The 22,433-nt window shown below is 43.6% G+C and overlaps 1 protein-coding gene across 3 annotated transcripts in view; it reads left to right on the forward strand.

Moving 5' to 3' along the window:
- PROM1 (prominin 1) overlaps positions 1-22,433 on the forward strand; it is a 143,529-nt gene that overhangs the window by 117,683 nt on the left and 3,413 nt on the right. For 2 of the 3 annotated variants that reach the window (XM_006144882.2, XM_006144887.3), the window contains 9 exons: positions 1,737-1,883; positions 2,516-2,587; positions 3,847-3,939; positions 6,048-6,101; positions 8,198-8,278; positions 8,408-8,476; positions 9,318-9,410; positions 14,223-14,338; positions 15,584-15,652. In XM_006144882.2, the coding sequence (XP_006144944.1) occupies positions 1,737-1,883; positions 2,516-2,587; positions 3,847-3,939; positions 6,048-6,101; positions 8,198-8,278; positions 8,408-8,476; positions 9,318-9,410; positions 14,223-14,338; positions 15,584-15,652 (794 nt within the window). The remainder of the gene's footprint in view (positions 1-1,736; positions 1,884-2,515; positions 2,588-3,846; positions 3,940-6,047; positions 6,102-8,197; positions 8,279-8,407; positions 8,477-9,317; positions 9,411-14,222; positions 14,339-15,583; positions 15,653-22,433) is intronic. The other variant, XM_006144884.2, reaches the window with a different exon arrangement.

Below are 22,433 nucleotides of genomic sequence, written 5' to 3' on the forward strand. Positions count from 1 at the left end.
TTTTACATAAGGCAAAATTTACCATATAAAGGGGACACTTAGTACATTCACAGTGTCTTGCGGCTCTCCTCTCTGTCTATCTCACCCCACCTCCATCCAGTTGTCTTCCTCCCAGTTCAATTTTTTTCTAGCTGATAATTCAAGAGCTTCTGAAGCTTCTCACTGCATATCCTTCCAGGAAGGATTTCATTCTACTGAGGGTGGATGATCCTAAAAGAATAAGCCCCATTTGTTTTCTAGGGAAGTTGGCTCCCCAAGTCCAGTGCCCCTTTCCTCCAACTCCCAGAATTAGGCATCAGGCATGGACGGTATGACCCACCTGTCCTCATTCTTTGTGCATGGTGCTGTGGCCCCAGGGCTGCAGGGTGAGTTTTAGAGAGCTCTTCTGGTCCTTGGCACAAGGCAGAAAGGATAGATGCAGATGGAATAGATGGTCCGCCTCCCCCTTTCCAGAGCATGCTGGCCCGAAGGAAGAGTTACCAGAATCAGCTGCAGGAGCAGAGGAGTCTGTTCACCTGGACTGTCCCTACTTCCCCCTGCCTGTAGGACTCTCCTGCTCTCCTCAGCTGTAAAGGACAGAATCTAAAAAGCCTTCATTCTTCTGTACTTCTAGAATGAGATCAGATAGTGCAGAGGTGGCTCCCCATGTCCCCTGAGGCCACACGGAAGTCTGCTATAGGGCTGTGAGACCACAATAGTGTGACAGTTTTCAAGTTTGAAGAAGTGTATTTGAAAGCTGTATATGAATTGTGTATTGTCTTTTCTAAATACTCCTCTGTAACCCGACCCTAAATGGATGCCCTTCACTCATTTGCCCATCATGACAGGTCATTTTCTGAAAGGAAGCAGTTGGCCCCTGGGATACTCAGGCACTCTAAGCTTCCAGAAACTACTGTCTAGCCCTCAGAGTAGCTCCTGATTAACAATTATATTCCCATGGTCTTGGCCCAAGTAATGTTCTCCGAATGATAATATCCTGTGTCTTCCTACTACCCAGCCCTAGCATGTGCTGGGATGCCAGACTATCCTGTCCCTTCAGCATCCCTGCTTACTGAAGAGCTGTGAAGCTTCCTCTTCTATATCATACACACACACACACACACACACACACATGTTCCTTGAAGGGCTCTCCCTTGGCCCCTGGTATCCGGATACAGCTCATGTGCCACCTTATGACCTGGCCACTTCTCTTTGAGGTCTTGGAGGGTGGCAATACAGCCTCATTTTGCTTTGCTTTGCTTTCCAGACTCCGCCAAAGGTGTTTGCTATGGGAGAAGCGTGCTTGCTATGGGATGTCGAGGCAGTGGGGAAGGGGTGGGAGGCAGAAAAGTACCAGGGAGAAGTGCCCACTAAATGTCTGTGTAATGTGTATTTTTTTAATCCTGTGTAGTTTTCATGCTCTTTTAGAGCATTAAATATTATTCTGGGTGGGGACCAGCAGTTAGCGTAATTACTGTGTCGCTGAACTCCCATGTAGCTGACCGCGGTTCAAGTCCCAGACCCAGTGGCTTAAACTCATGCCAGGCGAATGTGTGTGCATACCCAAGATCCCGAGAGGAGAATGGAGGAGAAGGGATTGCAACATGGTCATTCCCCCTGGGGGGGGGTGATTTCTCGCTTTCTATCTGTCTGTCTCTGTCTTTCTGGCGAGCGCACATGCCCTATAGCAAAAAAACTCTTAAAAAATATTATTCTGGGAGACTAATGAATTGATTTATAAATTTTTTCCCATGCAGTATACTGGAAGCATAAACAATGAATTTGAAAATATGAATGTAAATATTGATAATATCATTCTGCTGGATGCAGCAGGAAAAAGAAACCTCCAGGAATTTGCTGCTTGTGGAATAGACAGACTAGACTATGCCACCTATCTGGCTCAGGTAGGACCTGGGTGTCCATGCTTTACTTTTGGAGGGACATTAAAACATTGGATATATTTCTTTTTTGCTTGTTCTTTTTTTTTTTTTTTTTTAATGAGATGACGTTCACATAACATAAAGCTGAACGTTGGACTATGAGCAGGTGACTTGGTGGCATTTAGTACATGTGGCACAACTATGGCCTCTATCAAGGTCTGGGGCACTTTCATCACCTTGAACAAAATGCCATATCTGTTACCACTTGCTCTCTATTCCCCCTCCGCCAGACCTCTCGTTACCTCTGATCTGTGTTCTATTTATAGATTTATCTATTCTAACAGTTCATATTAATGGTATGGTATGATATGTGACTTCGTGTGTCTGGCTTGTTTCATTTACCTTTGCTTGAGGTTCATCTGTGTTCTAGGATGTACCAATACTTCATCCCTTTTATGGCTGAATCATATGAACAAAAGTAATACTGTTTTATGTAGATGTGTGTGTGTAAGAATGCAGATATCTTAACCCATGTGAGTTTCTAGCCTCTATTAGCTTACATTTATGGACCGTTTTCAATTTGTTGTCTATTAGATGTTGTTAAGGCTTAAAAAATCCCAAATTCCTAACACATTATTTTTTCACATCTTTTATAGAGTGGTAAATCCCCTGTAAAAGTGAATCTTTTATCATTTGCATTTGATGTAGAAGCTAAAGCAAACCATCTGGTGAGTTAATATAGTTCCATTAAATGCTGCATCTACAGATCCCTAAGGTCAATATCTTTCTTACGGAAAGTTACCAAAGAAGTTCCTGATACCATGAGTAATCCCTTGTTTAAAAATGCCTCTCGGGCTAGTATGTGCTGTGGCTGTTAAGGTGGCTGGATCCCACTGTGTGGTTGAGTTCAAGACCTGGTGACTTGAGAAACACACCTGACACATGAGCGTGAATGCCCAAAATCCCGAGAGGAGCATGGAGAAGGGCCTGTGGTGTGGCCATCCCTCCTGGGAGATGATTGCTTACTTTCTCTCTCTGGTGAACACATGTGCCCTATGACAAACTGAAAACAACAACAAAAAATGCCTCTCTTGTGTATGGTCGGATTTCTCACCCGCAACCAATGTAATGTGACCCAGACCTCTAAAAGCACCGGAATCTTTCCAGAGCGGCGTGGGGTCAATGCAGCACCTCTGTTCTCTCCACTTAGTGCGGTGCTCTCACTGCTTCATCTCTGGATCTGCTTTTGCACCTACAAAGCCCTCCAGCTCCAGCTCTAGCATCCGCCCCAACACACGCACACTTTTCTTGCAGTACAGGGAATAGCAACTGAGGATGTGGGAGGAAGAGTCCATGTGCTGCTTTACATCACCAGTAGTAAGAGGGTAAGGGAAGGTAGAGAGGCACCAGCGAGCCCCTAAGCATCTCCTTTTCAGTTCCTCTGCTGGTTGATAACTAAGTGACCTTAATTGATTCTTTCCATCAGGCCATGATGATGAGGAACCTGGGCTCTGGAAGAGCCTTGGGTTTAAATCCTGACCCATCCTCTTCCTAACAATAGGAGCTTATGCAAGATATTTCACCCTTTTGTAGCTTAGTCTTCTCACCTAAAATGGGAGCAGTAATATCTACCTTACACGATTGTTATATGTTAATATACTAACCAATATTTAAGTGTAGGTTAATTAAAATTTCTAAACTGTGCCCCAATTTCCTCATTTGGAAAATGGACATACCATAGTGATGTGGAGAAGGAGCACAGGCTCTAGCACTCAGGAAGGACTCGTGAGTGTGGGTCATTGCTGAGAGACAATGGTCCTGTAGTTTGAAACCTGACCTCCAGAGCTGTCTCTTCCAGCCAGCCGCACCCCACCCAACCTTTGTGCTCACCTGTGTGCTTATGTCCTGGCTGCCTGTGCCCTTGTGGTTAGAGTGCTCAGGGTCAGGAAAGATAGCATTCTTCTTTGTTTATTTTGTTCTTTTGTAGCCCCCAGGAGCTTTGAGACAGTCCCTGAAAGTAAATGCACAAGCGATTAGAATGATTCACCATCAACGAGTCCTTCCTATGGAACAATCACAGGTAACGATCAACAGGATTTCCCTGTGGCCTGAACAAAACCTATTGCACCTGGTTGGCTTTCATTTAACCTAATGACACACACTTGTCACACGATGGCTCTATCCAACTGGCCGCAGTCTCAGAAATTGAGCTGGGCTATAAAGAAAACAAACTTAGGTTGCTTCACCCTCTTTTGTGTATTTCCTGTTCGTTCTGCACTTGAGTGTGAACCATGAGATTGAATCTGTGGCTATTTCGTTTCCATCGCTGTGGATCAGCCCTCCTATGCCTTGTCTTCCTATAGTTACTAATACTTTTAAAGTTCTCGACTCACTCTCACTTTACTCCAATTCTTTTTCTTCAAACTCTAGAAATATATGAAGGCAAGGGTGAGTGTTTTCTTCATGTGTCCATGTAGCTTCGTTTACTGTTTCTATGGTCATTCTTCCCTCCTCCCCTCTGTCCTTCCCTTTCTTTCTCACTGCCTTTTGCCTACTGTCCTTATTGCAATAAAGGCAGTTTGCAGCAGAGAAAGAACCTGGGCTTTGGAATCAGATTTGCCTTCAAATCCTGCTCCTCCCTCTCTTGTGTGAATTCTCAGTTTACTCATCTATAATAAAAAACATGGGGGGGCCTGCAGGTGGCATGGTAGTTAAGGGCACTGGACTCCTACATGGAGGACCACGGTTTGAGTCCCGGGACCCAGCAGCTTGTTTTTCCCTCCCCCTCTCGCTCTCGCTCATTTATTCTCTTTTTCTGTCCCTCTCTGGTCTAATTAAGATAAATGATAAATAAATAAAATTAAATTAAATAATTCTAAAAAAAACCATGGGACCACTTCTGCCCGGCTGTTACCTGTTTTATGAAAAGACCTGACCTCAGTGACTCAGTAAATGTGAGGAATTATGACTGCTTGCACGTAGGTGGTGTTTGCAGTTGTCAAGAGAACTGTGTGAGGGAACCAGCAGTTAGCGTAATGGCTATGTCGCTGGACTCCCACGTAGTCGACCGCGGTTCGTGTCCCAGACCCGGTGGCTTAAAACTCACGCCGGGCGCATGTGCATGCATGCCCAAGATCCCAAGAGGAGAATGGAGGAGAAGGGATTGCAGCGTGACCATCCCCCCTGGGGGGTGACTTCTCGCTTTCTGTCTCTATGTCTCTCTCTGTCTGGCGAGCGCACGCCAAAAAAAAAAAAAGAACTGTGTGAAAAATGGTTACTTAGTCAGTTTGCGAGGTTTGGAGGAGAATGGAAGTTCACTTGACTCTAAACATCTGAGCCTTCCAGAACTAGTTTCTTTCTCTCTCTGTCCTCTCCTTATACTTGCTAATTCTTTAGAGTACTTAGTCACAGACTCCTCCTACTGAATTTTGTTAATTGTGTGTTGTACTGTGTGCCTCACAGTTCTCTGCTATGCTTCTTTATTCATAGTACAAACTAGTTAATTTGTTAAGCTGTTTTTGCATTTTGCTTAACTGCTTTCCTTCAAGCAGACAGGACCCCTTGGCCTAAGGCAAGCCTGTCCACAAATAACAATTGTTTTGTACATGTGACCTATGATCTAGACTAGAGCTTGGCAAATTACAGCCCCCTGAACTATAACTTGTGGATGAAATCCTGCTGCCAGTTTTTATAAATAAAGTTTTATTGGAACACAGCCATGTCCACATATTTATAAACTTGGCTGCTTTTGGTTGCAAGGACAAAGTTGAGTAGCTGAACAGGGTGAGGCTCACAAAACCCGAAGTATTTACTGTCTGACTTTTTATAGATAGGGTTGTCAACAACCATGGAGCTAAGTCATTTGGGTAATCTGCTCTTGTGGGGCAGGTTGTTTTAAATGCCTTCTACTTTTATCAAACCTCACTCAGAGGGGTTTCTCGGACACCTTACATATGATGTGCTACCACTGGAAGCTTAGAATATGTATTGTTTTCTTCTTCAGATTTCCTTATACCAGAGGCAAATGAGGTATACATTGTTCCTTGTGTTTGTTGTTTTTTCTGGATTAAAGTCTTTGTGGTATAAAGTCGGATTTGATGACTGCCTTAGGGCGGGGAGAACACATGGCATGGGATCTTACTCTTTCGTGTGATGTTTTTGAAAATATTATATGTGTTTGTTCACCAGAGGACTTTATACCAAAGTGTCAAGATTCTTCAACGCACAAGCGATGACTTGATGGTAAGGATTATTTTGTTTTTCTGCCATGGCATTTTGTTATAAAATACTATACATAGAATTTCAGAGATGTTCATTTTTGCGAGTATTTAAGTAAAACTTAAAAAAGTCTCAGTTACCCACATATTTTAAACAATGAACTGGGTTTTCCTACCAATTTCTTGTCTATAAGTCCTCCTTAAATACAGCCCTTATCTTAGCAGGTTACTGTGTATAATACAGAGATGGAATCTTGTCTGATGTGCAGGATACAGCATAGAGGGCACAGGGGTTACTTTTATGGAGATAATGCTGCCTACCAAACGACCCACAAGTGTCAATGCCTTCTAACCACAAACATCGTTTTTCACTGCTAGATTGACACCAGACTTGTCCACATCCCTTTATGTTTTGTTGTTGTTTATTTGTTTTTGCCATAGAGTGTGTGCGCTTGCTGGAGAAAGACAGAGACAGGGAAAATGAGAAATCAACCACCAAGGGAGATGGCCACACTGCAATCCCTTCTCCTCCACCGTCTTCCTAGGATTTGGGCATGCTCGCACATGCACCTGGCGTGATTTTCAAGCTGCCCAGTCCAGGATTTGACTGTGGTCTGTCATGTGGAAGTTCAGTACTATAACTCCTACACCACCTGCTTGTCCCTCCACATACCTTTCTACTTAGAGATCCAACCCGAAGGAGCAACTCCTGTCCAAGCCACTTCATGTCCTCTCAGTGGATAGAAGTTCACAAGATGAATATAAACAGAGATTGTAGGCACACTGCCAATCTACCCACCTTCCATTGGCTTGAGAAAGCCACGTGGCTACGTCTCATTGGGCTGGGCAAGTACAGTCCATGTGCCAGGAAGCCATGCCAGAGCAAGTGTCGATAATCATGGACAGCTAATACAGTCTAGAAGAGGGGACATCCTGGACACAAACAATGCTGCAACAGAAACTGAGCTCCAGGGTCCTGTGTAATCATCTTATATCTACCATCCTGACAACTCAGAGAGTATTTCTTTAATGTTTTTAAAAGTTTTGCCAGAAGTCATGTGCATTAGCCAGAGACAGATATGAGAGAGATGGAGAGAATACCTTCCAATGAGGGGTGACCATGCTACAATCCCCTCTTCCATCTCTCCACTCCTTCCATATGCATACATATGGATCATGCATATGTATGCACCCAGCATGTTTTTTAAGTCAACGGGGCCAGATTCAAACTGCTTGGTTGGACATGTGGTATCTAGCTCCCTTAACCACTAATGGAGCCAGTCTGATATTTCTTAACTGAATGGAATAGACTGCCCAAGAGAGGGTCTTGGTGTAGGTCCCACAGTGAAAGCTTAAACATCCCTCCCTTTACTTTCCTCACTGAGACCATGACTCAGGCTTTTGAAGACAATTAGGTTTACCCTGCTCCAGGGCCATGTCTACACCTCTCTTCTTCATGGTTGCTACTCAAGTGTGTGTCCCATGCCAAGGGAACCTGGAGACACACAGGTGACTGAGTTCAGGTTCTTTGCTACCTCTGCCACCTTGGCATTGAGGGCAGCCTCATGCAGTTATGCTATGCCCTCCCTGAGGGACCAAACCAGGGGTGCAAGTCAAGGTGGAAATCAGCCGTCAGTCCCCTTTCTAGGCTATGTGCCCTGAAGTCTTCGGGCAGAATGGACCCCTTTTTAATTTTGTACCAAGCTGCCATGTTTGTTGATGGTAGTCTATTCTTCATGTGATATGCAGAGTGTGGGCTTTGGCATTTTTAAAAAGAGCAACAACTAGGTATGAATCCTAGCACCCTAGTGTGCCTTCTAGTTTGATGACCTTGAAGAGGGCCAGCATCTTCATCTGTAAAGGGAGCCACAGTACCTTCCTTCTAGCCTGTGAATATTTATACGGTGGTTACTATGAAGGCCCTAGCCTAGGGTCCTGCCCAAAGTCAGTGCTTGCTCTGTGCTCATCTTCTTCCTGCCCTCAGAAGCTGGGCTGGGTCTGACACCTCCTTACCAGCAGGTCATGGTGTTAGGGCGGTTACACTCCACCAGTCTCTATATCGGTGGTCTTAATTAAATCCTTTTAATTCTCAATGTGCTGCCTGTTGTCCCTGTTTTCCAGGGGAGGATGAACAAGATTCTATACTCCTTGGATTCTGCCCAGACCTTCATTACAAATAATATCTCCTCTGTTGTTGTTGAAGTGAGTTTTCTTTTTTAAAGTAAGCATGTCAGTAAGCAGGCATGTAGACATTATGTAATTAAATATTTATAGTGCTCAAGCATGCTCTAGTCATTTTAATGGTTTTGCTAATCTTTTATTTCTTTCCAGGAAACTAAGAAGTATGTGAAAACAATAATAGGATACTTCGAACACTATCTGCAGTGGGTCAAGTTCTCTGTGAGTAGTTTTTATTTTATGAACATGAAGGGGACCGTATCTTAAGACAGTAATGTCTAGGGTGTGATTTGGAAGAAATAAAATGAAATTTCCAGTAATTGACAGGAGGTAAGCAAAAGAAATGTGAAGCATGTATACCAAGATTTCTGGGGCTATCCCCAGGTCAGAGGACACAACTCTGACAAAATCCCCTCCTACCCTCTTGCTCACCTTCTTCCTTCCTTTTTTTTTTTTTTTTTTGAGAGGTTTTTGCTAAAGGGCATATGCACTTGCCAGAGAGACAGAGACAGAAAGAGAGAAATCACCCCCCAGCGGGATGGCCACGCCGCAGTCCCTTCTTCTCCATTCTCCTCTCAGGATCTTGGGCATGCACATGCACGTGCCTGATGTGAGTATAAGCCACTGGGTCCGGGACTCAAACCACGGTCGACTATATGGGAGTTCAGTGACGCAGCCATTATGCCAACTGCTGCTCCTGACCTTCTTCCTTCCTTTGAAGGAAGGATAACAAAGGGGTCAGGTAAAAAATTAAGATTGAAGTATTATGCTGCATATGAGTACTTTCAAATTATCTCAGGAGTCCTGTAGGATAGGTCTTATTGTTCTAGTGACACATGAGAACTTGGAAACTGAGGCCGAGAGAATAAAGGTCTTGCTTTTAAGCAGATACTTTCATATCCTCTTGAGCTCATCCATACAATTCCACTGTCACTTAAGGATCTTAGAGAACATGGAGATACTTTGTGTAGAACCAGAACAAAGGCAAACAGCAAGGCAAATTCTTGTTGCATTCTTGTGGATGTGGCTCAGTTGAAGTTTGCCTTTGTTCTCATCCCTGTAGATCACAGAGAAGCTGGCATCCTGCAGACCCTTGGCCACAGCTCTTGATTCTGCTATCAATGTCTTTCTGTGTAGCTACATTATTGACCCTCTGGTAAGAATTCCATCTTTCTTTTACTCTCTGATAAGAAGGAGATAAAATGAATCTACTGTCTTTATTTAACAGATTTTAATACATGCTATCATATTAGTTTTCTGCTTAGGTCTGTTACAGTTTTAGAACCTAAATCTCAAATTTAGATCATTGTGTTATGATATCTAATAGACTACTAGAAAAGTTCAAGTTCTCATTGTATACCTTTGTTCCTTACTGGAATTATATTTATAGAAGTCAGGAGACCTTCATGAAGATAACATCTACTTGTCCAAAATAGAGAGGAACAGTTATTGGTGTACAGATTACTAATATTCTTAAGGATTCTTTTTTCTTTTAGAGGGATGTTTGCTATAGGCCTGTGTGCTAACCAGAGAGACAGAAAGCGAGACAGGGGGGTTGACCATGCCACAATCCCTTCTCTATTCTCTTGCAATGTTGGGCATCCAAGCACATATACACAGCATGAGTTTCAAGCCGCCAAGTCCAGAACTTGAATCACAGTCAACTATGTGGGAATCCAGCAATGTAACCATTACGCCATCTGCTGGTCCCCTAAAGGATTCTTAGTGCAACTATGTATACAATCCTAAAGCTACACCAGATTTAATTTTCCTTTGAGAGGTGACCTTTGGCTTGGTAAGTATTAGTTGTCAGGTTTATTTCTCAGATTGTTTTTTTTAAGGTTTTTGCCATAGGGTGTGTATGTGCCTGCTGGAGAGAGATTTAAGGTTTTTGCCATAGGGTGTGTGTGTGCCTGCTGGAGAGAGACTGAGAGACAGTGAGAAGGAAAGTGAGAAGTCACCTCCAGTGGGGTAGCTGCACCTGATATGAATTCTAAGCTGCCAGGTGTGGGTCTGGAATTGTGGATGGCCATGTTGGAGGCTAGTGCCTTAACCACTGCACCACCTGCTGGCCCCTTTCTCAGCTCTTTTTGCTCCTTAGTACACGTTGACTCTATCTGTAAGCTGGTTCTCTTACTTCCTCTGCTTAAAGTCCCTCAGTGACTTCCTGCTGCTGTCACCGTAAAGATCAAGAGGACATTCTAGGCCCTTCACGGTTGGGTTCCTGACCCTCTGGCCTCATTTTGTGCTGTCTGCCCACCTTTCTCTCCACTTCCTTTTGTTTCTTCAAATATAGCTTTATGCCCCACCTCAGGACCTTTGCACATGCTATTTCCTTGCCTGGACTGCAGACTAGCACACATGCTTTCTCCTCACTCTTCCCTTCCCCGCCCTCCACTGCCCACCAGGCTAACTTCTCTACGTCTTGTAACTCTCTTGTTAAGAACAGAGACTCTGAATTCAAATTCCACTTCAGTTTCTGAACTCTGTGACTTTAACAACTTATTGACATTTTCAGAGCTTCATCGCCTAAATGGGGCTACTTTGATGGCTCAGAGGGATTACCTGCAAAGTCCTTGATGTCGTTCCTGGTACATTTCACATGGTCACTGGTATTAGTTGTTACTCAGTTTTTAGGTCTTAGCCCAAAGGTATCTTTCTTTTCAGGATGCCTTTTCTGATCATGCTAACTAGATTGGGCTCCCTTGTCCACATTCCCATAGATTTTACTCTAAAGACGTTATTGGTGCTTGGATTATATATTTGATTCTTTTGTTAGTCTCTGCCCATCTCCCTGCTCCTCACTGACATGTGCATCTGTCTGCTGGGTGGATCCTCATACCTACATGGAGATGGTGCTGCTGTTCTCTCAGTCACACAGACCCTAAGCCCAGATTCCTGGCTTCTCCTTCCTGCAACTTCTTACCCTTTAACCTGCGTTTGGCAACTCCTCCTGCTAGCATTGGTTGGAGCCCTCATTAGGGGAGCCCTGTGTTAGCCTGCTCAGTTTTGAATTGACCTCTCCCTGTTTCCAACCTGCCCCACTCACACCCATGCAGTCAAATCACCAACTACCAGAGGCCTCTGTGCAAATAACCAGGGACCACCGGAAGGGAGGTATAGAGGATGCTCAGGACAATAATAGGCTGGAGTGTTGTAGCAGGTGTAGAAAGACTCTGGGCCTCTGCATTACCAGTGAAGTAGCCTGCAGGCTGACGTGTTCCTTTAGTGTCATGGTTTTTCCTAAAAGGAGTGAGGCAACTTCTAGAAAAAGGATGGAAAAGCCTCTCAAAATAAAGTTTTAAACATAGAAAACAACTGAGGAGGGAAGGGAGAACAGATTTACTGAAAAATAGAGGTCAAAGAGTGCACTGCCACACTGAACTAAGCCAGGAATGCAGCAGAAATGCAGTGCTTAATCCATCCCATTCTGAGAGGTCCTTGTTATTTATTTATTTATTTATTTTTTTTTTAGAGAGATTTTTGACATAGGGCGTGTGTACTCGCCAGAGAGACAGAAGGAGACAGAGAGACAGAAAGCAAGAAATCACCCTGTATAAGGGATGGCCATCCTGCAAGCCCTTCTCCTCAATTCTCCTCTTGGCATCTTGGGCATGTACAACACACGCCTGGAGTGACTTTTAAGCCACTGGGTCCTAGACTTGAACCATGGTCGACTGTGAGAGTCCAGCAACATAACCAGTGCGCCATCTGCTAGTCCCGGTCCTTGTTATGTTTATGCTCCATTTTACTTCTTGGTGGTCTGGAGAGAGTTGCTTTAGTGTTATCTACAGCATTATCCAAAGGTAGAGCTTCAGACTTGAACTTCTTTTTTTTCCAAAGTTTTTGCTATGGGGTGTGTGTGCTCACCAAAGACACACACACACACACACAGAGAGAGAGAGAGAGAGAGAGAGAGAGAGAGAGAGAGAGAGAGAGAGAGAGAGAGAGAGAGAGAGAGAGAGAGAGAGAGAGAGGAGAGAGGGAAGGTGAGGAATCACTCGGCAGGGTGGCCATGCTACAATCCCTTCTCCTTTGCTCTCCTCTCAGGATTTTGGACCACACACACACACACACACACACAAGCCTGGTGTGATTTTCAAGTTACTGGGTTCAGGACTTGAATCTTGAAGCTGGCCATGTGGGATATAGTGCCTTAACCTCTGTGCCACCAGCTGACCCCAGACTTGAAATTGCAGAGGAACCTGGGAGGTTGTAGATTTTACAGCACAGGTCAGGTATAGGATGCTAGCCAGGAGTGCCGTTCCTCCCATGCCTAGTGCCTGCAGGACATGTTGGCAGTGCATGTGTCCAGCCACTCTAGACACATGTGTTCTACATGGTTGGTATGGTGGTTTTCAATATCACCCTGCAAATGGCAGTGGTGTGGACAGTGCCAAACAGGACAAATGCCCTTCTTCAAAAAGAAACATGGCTTCACTGTAGGCTGCTATTTGTCCTGTGGGATCAAGGACTCCGTGTTATTAAATAGAACTTCAGATTTATCAAGAAAAGACATTAATCTGAACTTAGATGTAAATTCTGACTTACAAATATTGCAACTATTTAGAAAGAAATACACTACTGTAGACAAAACGTGATTGAATTCAGCCTCTGGTCTACCCTCAAGATTGGTCAAATTGAATGTTGAATGTTTGAGACCTCTAGTTTCTAGCAGATTCTGTCTTCTTAACACAGTATGGGATGAGAATACTGCTGTCTCACCTGTCTAGGTGTGTAACAAGGCCTGAAAGACCAACTGGTCATCTTTACTTCAAACAGCTACCAACAGGCATTTCAGAGCCAGCTTGTGGCATGGTGGTAAATGGCCAACTGAGCAATGTGAGTCCCAGATCCAGTGGCTGGAGAAAAAAATGCCAGGCAAATGTGCATGTATGCTCAAAATCTCAAAAGGAGTGAGAAAGAGAGGAGAAAGACTTGTGGCATGGCCTTTCCTCGTGAGGGGTGCTTCCTCACTTCCCTGTCTGTCTCTCTTCAGTGAGCACACATGTCCTTTCAACCTGGATGTGCTGGTCATCCATTCTTTTATTGCTGGACAGCTGGGGCGGATACCGAATATCTGCACTTTGTGGCAGAAACTGAAAGATTGGAAGGCATAATAGCAGAGACTGCAAATATAGATTACCAGAGACTGTATAGGAGCAGGTGGACAGTGGGAAGTGAGGGACTCAGGAAAAAAATCATTTAACAAACACAAGAATGAAAAGTTATATACTGAGGTTGATATGTATGGTATCTTTGACTTGCTTGACATGCAATGTACATATGCTTTGAAAAGCCATATTGTATGCAGTAAGGCATACAGTGATTAAGTGTAAATATATAGATATATAAATACACACACACACACATTTATGTATATATAATGAAGGCCATATAGTGATGGGTGAGAAGCTATTTTGGAATGTCCTAGGTTCGAATCCTGACTTCACCAGTTGCTGCTCCTGTTCCTTTTATCAAATAAATATCATAATAGGATCCACTCAAGGATTTCAGAAAGGTTAAATGAACTGTAGTAGTATGTAGCACTTCATATAGTTCATGTTAGAGTCACGATTTTTTTCTTTTTTTTTTTTTTAAGAGAGATTTTTGCTGTAGGGCGCTTGCGCACGCCAAAGAGACAGAGAGAGACAGGGAGACAGAAAATGAGAAATCACCCCTCCCAGGATGGATGGCCATGCTGCAGTCCTTTCTCCACTCTCTTCTTGGGATCTTGGGCACACACACATGTGCCTGGTGTGAGTTTTAAGCTGCCGAGTCTGAGACTCAACTGCATGAGAGTCCAGGGATGTAACCATTTTGCCATCTGCTGGTCCCACAAATAATTTTAAATAACAAAATAAAAATCTATTTTTAAAATTGCAGAAGAAAAATTCCCCGAAGAAACTGATGTATTTTATTTCCCATCATCATGCGTGTAATCCTGCTGATGTTTTCTTTTCCCTAGAATTTGTTTTGGTTTGGCATAGGAAAAGCTACCGTGTTTTTGCTTCCGGCTCTAATTTTTGCTGTGAAGCTGGCCAAGTACTATCGTCGAATGGATTCAGAGGATGTGTATGATGAGTAAGTATCTGAAGTATGTGTGTCTCCGTGGAGACTTGGGTCATTTTCTAGATGATGGTGTCTTTGGAGCAGCTAAAGATGAACTCTGATGAGTGTATATTTGACTTTCATGTTTTTTAAGTAGTGAGCCATTCCTGTTTGGGTGGGTTTTCCTTTGAGCACTGATTGTCTTGCTCTTGTTTTAACTTTGTTTCCTCTCTCTTGGTTAATCTTCTGAGCTTCCTAACCAGCCTTCTTGCTTCTTGTTTGCAGCTCCTCTCTCTCAGGGACGTGGCATTTTACTTTATGATAACTATTTCTACTACTTTTCTTCTGGGCTCTGTGGTTAGCCCTTTTCTCTGTGTCTGGTGAACTTGCATATTTCATTTTCCCTTCCATTCATCGTCTCCACATGTGTTCTCCTGAACATGCTCTGCCAACTGCCATATTTGAGTAGAAATGTGGGGGATAGAGCTGTTGAGCTTTAACAGTAATTTTTAAAAAATAATAATTGTATCTCCCTTTTCCGTATTTTATACTGTTGAAACTGTACCCATGAAGAAGTAAGCCTTTTTTAAAAAGTAGATAAAACTACATTTATTAATGGGACAAGAGAGGTTTTATTATTACTACAGATGCTAGGCTTTTTTTTTTTGGAGAGGTTTTTTTCACTATAGGGCGCGTGCGCTCGCCAGACAGACAGAGAGAGACATAGAGACAGAAAGCAAGAAATCACCCCCCAGGGGGGATGGTCACGCCACAATCCCTTCTCTTCCATTCTCCTCTCGGGATCTTGGGCATGCACGCACACGCGCCCGGCATGAGTTTTAAGCCACCAGCTTCGGGACACGAACCGCGGTCGACTACATGGGAGTCCAGCGACATAGCCATTACGCTAACTGCTGGTTCCCCATATGCTAGACTTTTAATATTAAATTAACAACATCTTGAAATTACATTAAAACAATAAATACAACTGGGTAAAAATAAATTCTAACACCTCTTAAAAAGAGGGCTGGCATACAGAAGGTGTTCAAGAAGTACTTGTTGAATTGGTAAAAATTTTAGGTGTGCAATTTGTTGGTCTGTAAAGTAATCATTTCAATCTTTGGGAACAAAATGCAAATCTCCCCCTTTACCTTCTTTGTGGAGTTAACAAATTGTCCCATACTTTCCATGGTCATTACATTGTCTTAGTAGCCCATGGTGTAAATACTTCGTCTTGGAGATAACGTGGTGTCTTCGGTATATTTATTTTTGTTACAGTATGGAAAATGGTAATAATGGTTATCGTAAAGATCATTTATATGCCATTCACAATCCTGCTATGACAAGGTAAAGCGAAGTGTGGACGTGCATGCCTGTGCTGTGCTTTCCTCCTGTTGCTCTGGCACTGACCTCCCTGCATGCTGAGGTGTCCTCCCTTTTCTCTGCCTCATACTCTACTCTATCAGTGGCTTGTTCTACATAGCATTCCGGGATGCCATATGCTTAAATATCCAGTCGATTTTTTTTCCAATGAAATCGTTCAGCAACTAAAATTTGATGTCATCTTAAAATGCTGTGTATGCCTGTAGATCATTATGAGTTAAATGCATGCACGCCTTCTATTTAGCATTTCTCTGCACCAAATAAATAGAGGAGTTATTGTTTTCAAAACTTTCCCTCCTTTCATCCCTTTCTCGCTTTTTTTCTTCCTATAAATTAATTGTAATCAACAAAACAAACTCCAAAATCTTGATGGATTTACTTTTTTTTTTTTTTTTTTTTTTTTTAAATTAAGGAGCTTCTAGTGGTTCTGGGTATTTTGCAGGTGACTCTGAGTATTACTTGCCATAGATCCTCTTCTGAGGCCACCCTCAAAATTCAGGCCTGCACATCAACTACAGACCAGGGCAGGCAGTGGCCAGCAGGGCAGCAGTGGGCCATCTCCTCAGTGGGCATGGTCTTCCCCAGTCAACACAGCTGACTCCAAGGCCATATTCTTTGCCCTCCACCCCAAGAAATGTCTCAGGTGTAAAGGAGTGTGTCTAATATCAGAGCATAGAAATCCACCTTGGCTTAGAAACCTAAAGCTCCATATGGGATGCATCCAACTTAAAAAGTCACCACAGGGGCCAGTAGGTGATATGGTAGTTAAGGTGACTGGATACCACATGGCCAAGTGTGCAGTTCAAGTCCTGGATCTAGCAGCTTGGAAATATGCCAGGGATATGTGCATGAGTGCCCAAAATCCCGAGAGCAGAATGGAGGAGAAGGGACTGCAGTGTGGCCATCCCCCCTGGGGGGATTGATAGCTCACTTTCCCTCTCTCTTTCTCTCTCTCTCTGGTGAGCACATGTGCCATGTAGAATGCTTCCCAGAGTTAACCTTTCTAAAGGACAAATGTTCATAATTTTCTGGTTCTGTTCCTCTTAAAATCAAAGGTAGAGCACCTGCTGCTACTAGGCAACGATGTTTAAATAAGGATGGCCTGGAATGAGAAACTGCATCTGGACTGGTAGGCCCTGTGTATAAGTACCTGGTGGGAAGCCAAAGCTGAGAGCTTTCTGACTGTGGTGACTTTTCCTTTTCGTTTCTTTTTTCCTTTTCTCTTCTTTTGCTTGGAGGACATGTATGGGAGAGTACTATAGGCTGGATATTCTGGAAGCAGTGGTAGGGCGCTTTTGGGATACAACATGTTTATGACGGTTGAGAAAGGAAGGGGGAGACATCACTGTGCCAAAGCCTCAGCCCACCTGGTGAGGAGCTCTGGTGCAGGGAAAATAAACTCCAAAATCTTGATGGATTTACTTTTTTTTTTTTTTTTTTTTTTAAATTAAGGAGCTTCTAGTGGTTCTGGGTATTTTGCAGGTGACTCTGAGTATTACTTGCCATAGATCCTCTTCTGAGGCCACCCTCAAAATTCAGGCCTGCACATCAACTACAGACCAGGGCAGGCAGTGGCCAGCAGGGCAGCAGTGGGCCATCTCCTCAGTGGGCATGGTCTTCCCCAGTCAACACAGCTGACTCCAAGGCCATATTCTTTGCCCTCCACCCCAAGAAATGTCTCAGGTGTAAAGGAGTGTGTCTAATATCAGAGCATAGAAATCCACCTTGGCTTAGAAACCTAAAGCTCCATATGGGATGCATCCAACTTAAAAAGTCACCACAGGGGCCAGTAGGTGATATGGTAGTTAAGGTGACTGGATACCACATGGCCAAGTGTGCAGTTCAAGTCCTGGATCTAGCAGCTTGGAAATATGCCAGGGATATGTGCATGAGTGCCCAAAATCCCGAGAGCAGAATGGAGGAGAAGGGACTGCAGTGTGGCCATCCCCCCTGTGGTGGTGAGAGTTCACTTTCCCTCTCTCTTTCTCTCTCTCTCTGGTGAGCACATGTGCCATGTAGAATGCTTCCCAGAGTTAACCTTTCTAAAGGACAAATGTTCATAATTTTCTGGTTCTGTTCCTCTTAAAATCAAAGGTAGAGCACCTGCTGCTACTAGGCAACGATGTTTAAATAAGGATGGCCTGGAATGAGAAACTGCATCTGGACTGGTAGGCCCTGTGTATAAGTACCTGGTGGGAAGCCAAAGCTGAGAGCTTTCTGACTGTGGTGACTTTTCCTTTTCGTTTCTTTTTTCCTTTTCTCTTCTTTTGCTTGGAGGACATGTATGGGAGAGTACTATAGGCTGGATATTCTGGAAGCAGTGGTAGGGCGCTTTTGGGATACAACATGTTTATGACGGTTGAGAAAGGAAGGGGGAGACATCACTGTGCCAAAGCCTCAGCCCACCTGGTGAGGAGCTCTGGTGCAGGGTTGCCCTCACTGGGGCATACCAAGCCTTTGTACCCCTGCCTCTCTTAGTCACTGGCATTGGACTCCCTGGAAGAGACAAGACTTCAGGCAGAGCAACTCTGCACTAGAGCCAGACCTCGAAGGCTCTGACAGGTAGAGGCTCTGCTGACCACAGCTCCCACAGCTGGCAAGAAGTCCTTTCGGAGAGGAATCCAAAGTCACAGCTCCAGGACTACCTGAGAAGAAGCACTGGTGGGTCTGGAAGAGGGAGATACACCCCGGAAGTCCTGCGATTGAAAGGGAAGTCTCGGTTTGCAAGTTACAAGACAGTCTCTGAAATGCCAGGAACTTTTTAGCACACCAAAATTGCCATGGTCCCTTCGTCATTTAGAGATGTCGTTCAAGGCTGATTAAGCTTTCACTAACATTCAGCGTCTGAGCTGAGTGCTGACAATAAAGAGAAGTCTGCCGTTACCATCTCTCTCACCTTCCCCTGCCCAAGTCCGTTCCACCAAAGGAGGGCACACTTCTGTTTCTAGCATCTATACGAGAAGAGTGCAGCACCTATTCAGTGCATGGAAACACTGCCTCTAGGCTTAAGAAGCTTGCATGGCTCTCCTTATTTAATCAGCTTTTACCCACATAACTGACACATTATAAGATGCTGTAACTCTTGCATTTAATTTGCTCTATAGGAAAAGGTGATAGAAAATGATAGAATGATAAAAAATGTGAAAAAGTCACAGTTGATGTTGTAAAGTAAATGCCATTTTATCTACCTGCTAATGAACTTTTCATCTTTGGTTATTCATGATGATATTCAAGACAGATTAAATGCCCTAATTATATTAAGTACATAAGGTTTTAGGATTGCTTCTATGGTGATTCAGCTTATAATATACATGTAAAGGATTAGTCCTTGTGAAAGACTTAGCACATCCCACTGCTATGAAAGATAGCTTTAGGAATATGTCATTTGGAAGTCCCTTTTTTAATGGTCCACAGACAATTTGAATTCTTTCTACTTTCTGTAGTCTTACATTCTGTACTATTATCCAAAAGGCAAATGTAAGTGTTTTGCTGCCATAAGAGAGGAAAACCAAAGAAGCACTTTTCAGGGTAACAGTTAAATCAGGAGTTGTCCTTTCTTAAATGTTCACCTTCTAGTGGCAGCTCTATCCCTGGACTTTCATCTCTCTTTCTCTCCTTTTTTCTTTTCTTTTTCTTTTTCTTTTTCTTTTCTTTTTTTCTTTTTTTTTTTTTGAAAGAGATTTTTGCTATAGGGCACATGTGCTCACTGGAGACACAGAGAAAGACAGAGTGACAGCAAACAAGAAGTCACCTCTCCCCTCCCCCCAGGCCATGCTGCAAGCCCTTCTCTCCATTCTCTTGAGATTTTAGGATTGCATGCATACTCACTAGCATGAATTTGAAATATCTGGGTCCAGGACTCAAACTGTGGTCAGCCATGTGAGGCTCCAGCGACATTACCATTACGCCATCTGCTGGTTCCAGATTTTCAGAGACAATAAAGGAAGAACCACAGTAAGTTTTACCAAGATGTGTTTATTTTCATAATAATGACATTACCAGAAAGTCTAAGGATGTTGGAGTTCTTTTCTGTTTCACTGAGACCCTTTTTGAGGAATCTAGGGGTCCAGGTTGGAGAAGACCCTCACTCCGAGTACTTGTGTCAGTGGGGAAGTGCTATTTCATTTACTCATGCCTCAGTTTCCTCACTAAGAGCCCTGGTTGTGAGGTTACATGAGGTAACAAGGGTCAAATATCCACTTTCACCCATTGTAAGCCCTTAGTTAAGGGTTTGTGGGTCATGATAGTAACAACAGTTTTTCTTATTAACTTGACATTTCTGACAGAAGGGACTTCAAGATGATTCCAAAGATAAATGTCTTATTTGGTATTCTAGCCATTCTCAACCTCCAGTTGTTACAGAGGCTGTGAAATAAATTCCACTTTTCCTACCTGTTAATGAACATTTCAACTTTGGTTATTAATGTTGATGTAGATCAGGCTACCCTATAGGTGTAAGGAAAGAAGCCTAGTGAGACCCATGCACATACTCCTGAAAGCTTGCCTCCTTCACCCAGTGTTGACACTGACTTACCACAGAAGTTTCAAGGCACTGCCTGCATCACAGGACTAAACCAGGTCTGGCAGCAGAATGACCAAGGCATGAAGAAAATACCTGACTCTTCTTGAAAAGCCTCTGCAAATCAGGACATAAATGCTTACGAAGTCAGGAGCAGTTGGACAATAAATACTGATTCATGGGAAGCTGTCCAAGAAAACTATCCTAAACAGGAACCACCAAATGAGCTTCTGAACAGAAAACTCACTTTCATATTCTAGTTTTGTATGAAACTAATTTCCTCTCATCTTTGTTATTTCTAAAATATACTCTTAGAACCTACAAATGGTCCATCATGGCTATGGTGGGCTGTTGGCTTTTGTGGAAGGGAAAGTCAGCAGGCTTCATGTGAGCCTAGAGCAGCATGGATTTTCTTCCTAATGTGCTTCTGCCTCCCACTAATCCACAGAGCCAGTGACGGCATTTCTGTCTTAGGATTTTATTTATTTTTTTTTTTGGAGAGATTTTCGCTATAGGGCGCGTGCGCTCGCCAGACAGACAAAGATATTAGAGACAGAAAGGGAGAAATCAACACGACAGAGATATTAGAGACAGAAAGCGAGAAATCACCCCCAGGGGGGATGGTCACGCCCCAATCCCTTCTCCTCCATTCTCCTCTCGGGATCTTGGGCACGCACGCACACTCGCCCAGCGTGAGTTTTAAGCCACCAGGTCCAGACGTGAACTATGGTCGACTATGTAGGAGCCCAGCGACATAGCCATTACGCTAACTGCTGGTTCCCATCTTAGGAATTATTGATTGACTGGTTTTTGAACCCTCTCTCTGGCCTTCCATAGGCCACTGGAGACCGAAGTTGTGTTCTTACTCTTTCTAAACTCTAGGTGTTTCATTGTTTTGTTGCATTTTTTAGAGATTGGCTTATATTTCTAACCTTGGCTTCAGAGATCAAAAGAAATAGCTGCTTCCTGCAGAAGCACGGTGAGGCACCTGTGTCAGTCTGGCAGCTCTGGGAATGGGGCCCGGACATGGCCAAGCATCATCCTGTGCAGCCCTTGCATCTGCCGTTACCGCCTCCTTTTACAGATAGCCTCGGGACATCAGGGTCACGTCCAAGGCTCCACAGCCAGTCAGGGGCAATACCAAGATTGAACAAGTCTTTCTCCTGCCTCCCAGAGGCAGTGGGGCATAAAAACGGAGCCAAAACCATGGTGGAAAAACTGCAAAGAAATTCAATAGTTTTTCTTATTCTTCACAAAATAAGAATAGATAAGAGGTGAATATTGCCAGAAAGTCTAGTTTCTCCAGATAGGAAAGAAATCTTATATTAACATGAAATCTCCCTTTTTACTTTTTTTTAAAAAATAAGGAATTATTTATTTAATTTTATTTATTATTATTTTTAAATTTGCTATAGTGCACATGCACTCACCAGAGAGAGACAGAGAGAGAGAAAGTGAGGACTTGAACCACAGTTGGCCATGTGGAAATCCCTCACCTCCACCACCATGCCATCTGCTGGCCCCAAAGTCCCCCTTTTTAATGTTAACAAATAGTCTTGAGGGAAAATACCATCCGACTGCAAAAAAATAGATGTGCAAATCACTACCAGTGACTTCTGCTAAGGAGGGTGTTCTTCATGGTGATTCTATAGGAGAGTATACCTGCATTTCTATAGCTGGAGGAAGCACAGGTGGAGGCCAGGGGAGCAAAGGCCTACTCTCACCTGTGCATGCTTGGATTGCCCTCCACATGTGATGTCTAGGTCTGGGAGACCAGGACCTTCTGTTTTCCATAAAGGTGATAGTACATGGGTAACAAACAGATCATGCCTCCTGTCTGGCAGGCAGGTTACCCAGAACCCTCTGTTGTCTGTGAACTGGAAATTGAATCTACACTAACCTGACAAGTGCCACTGTGGGTGTGTGCTGTTGCTCTGGGAAGAAGGGTGTCATATATGGGATCCTTTTACTTTTATTATTTTATTGTGTTGGGTGCCCATGAAGTTCTAGTTCAGATCCCAAATCCATGGTAAGAAGACTTGAACCCTCTGGAAATGATCCATTGTTGCCTTCACTTCAGGAGCTTCCAAGAGAAGTTTTAGTCGCTTGGACTGGTTTGCATGCTGCTTCTCCTGGTCTGTGGTCTCCAGAACACAGTTCCTAAATGGTATGGTGCATACCTTCTGCAGGCCCCACAGAGGCACACAAATGTTCAGGAGGGAAAGA

Source organism: Tupaia chinensis, unplaced genomic scaffold (genome assembly GCF_000334495.1).
Source record: "Tupaia chinensis unplaced genomic scaffold, TupChi_1.0 Scaffold000138_1, whole genome shotgun sequence".
NCBI classification, from domain to species: domain Eukaryota; kingdom Metazoa; phylum Chordata; class Mammalia; order Scandentia; family Tupaiidae; genus Tupaia; species Tupaia belangeri.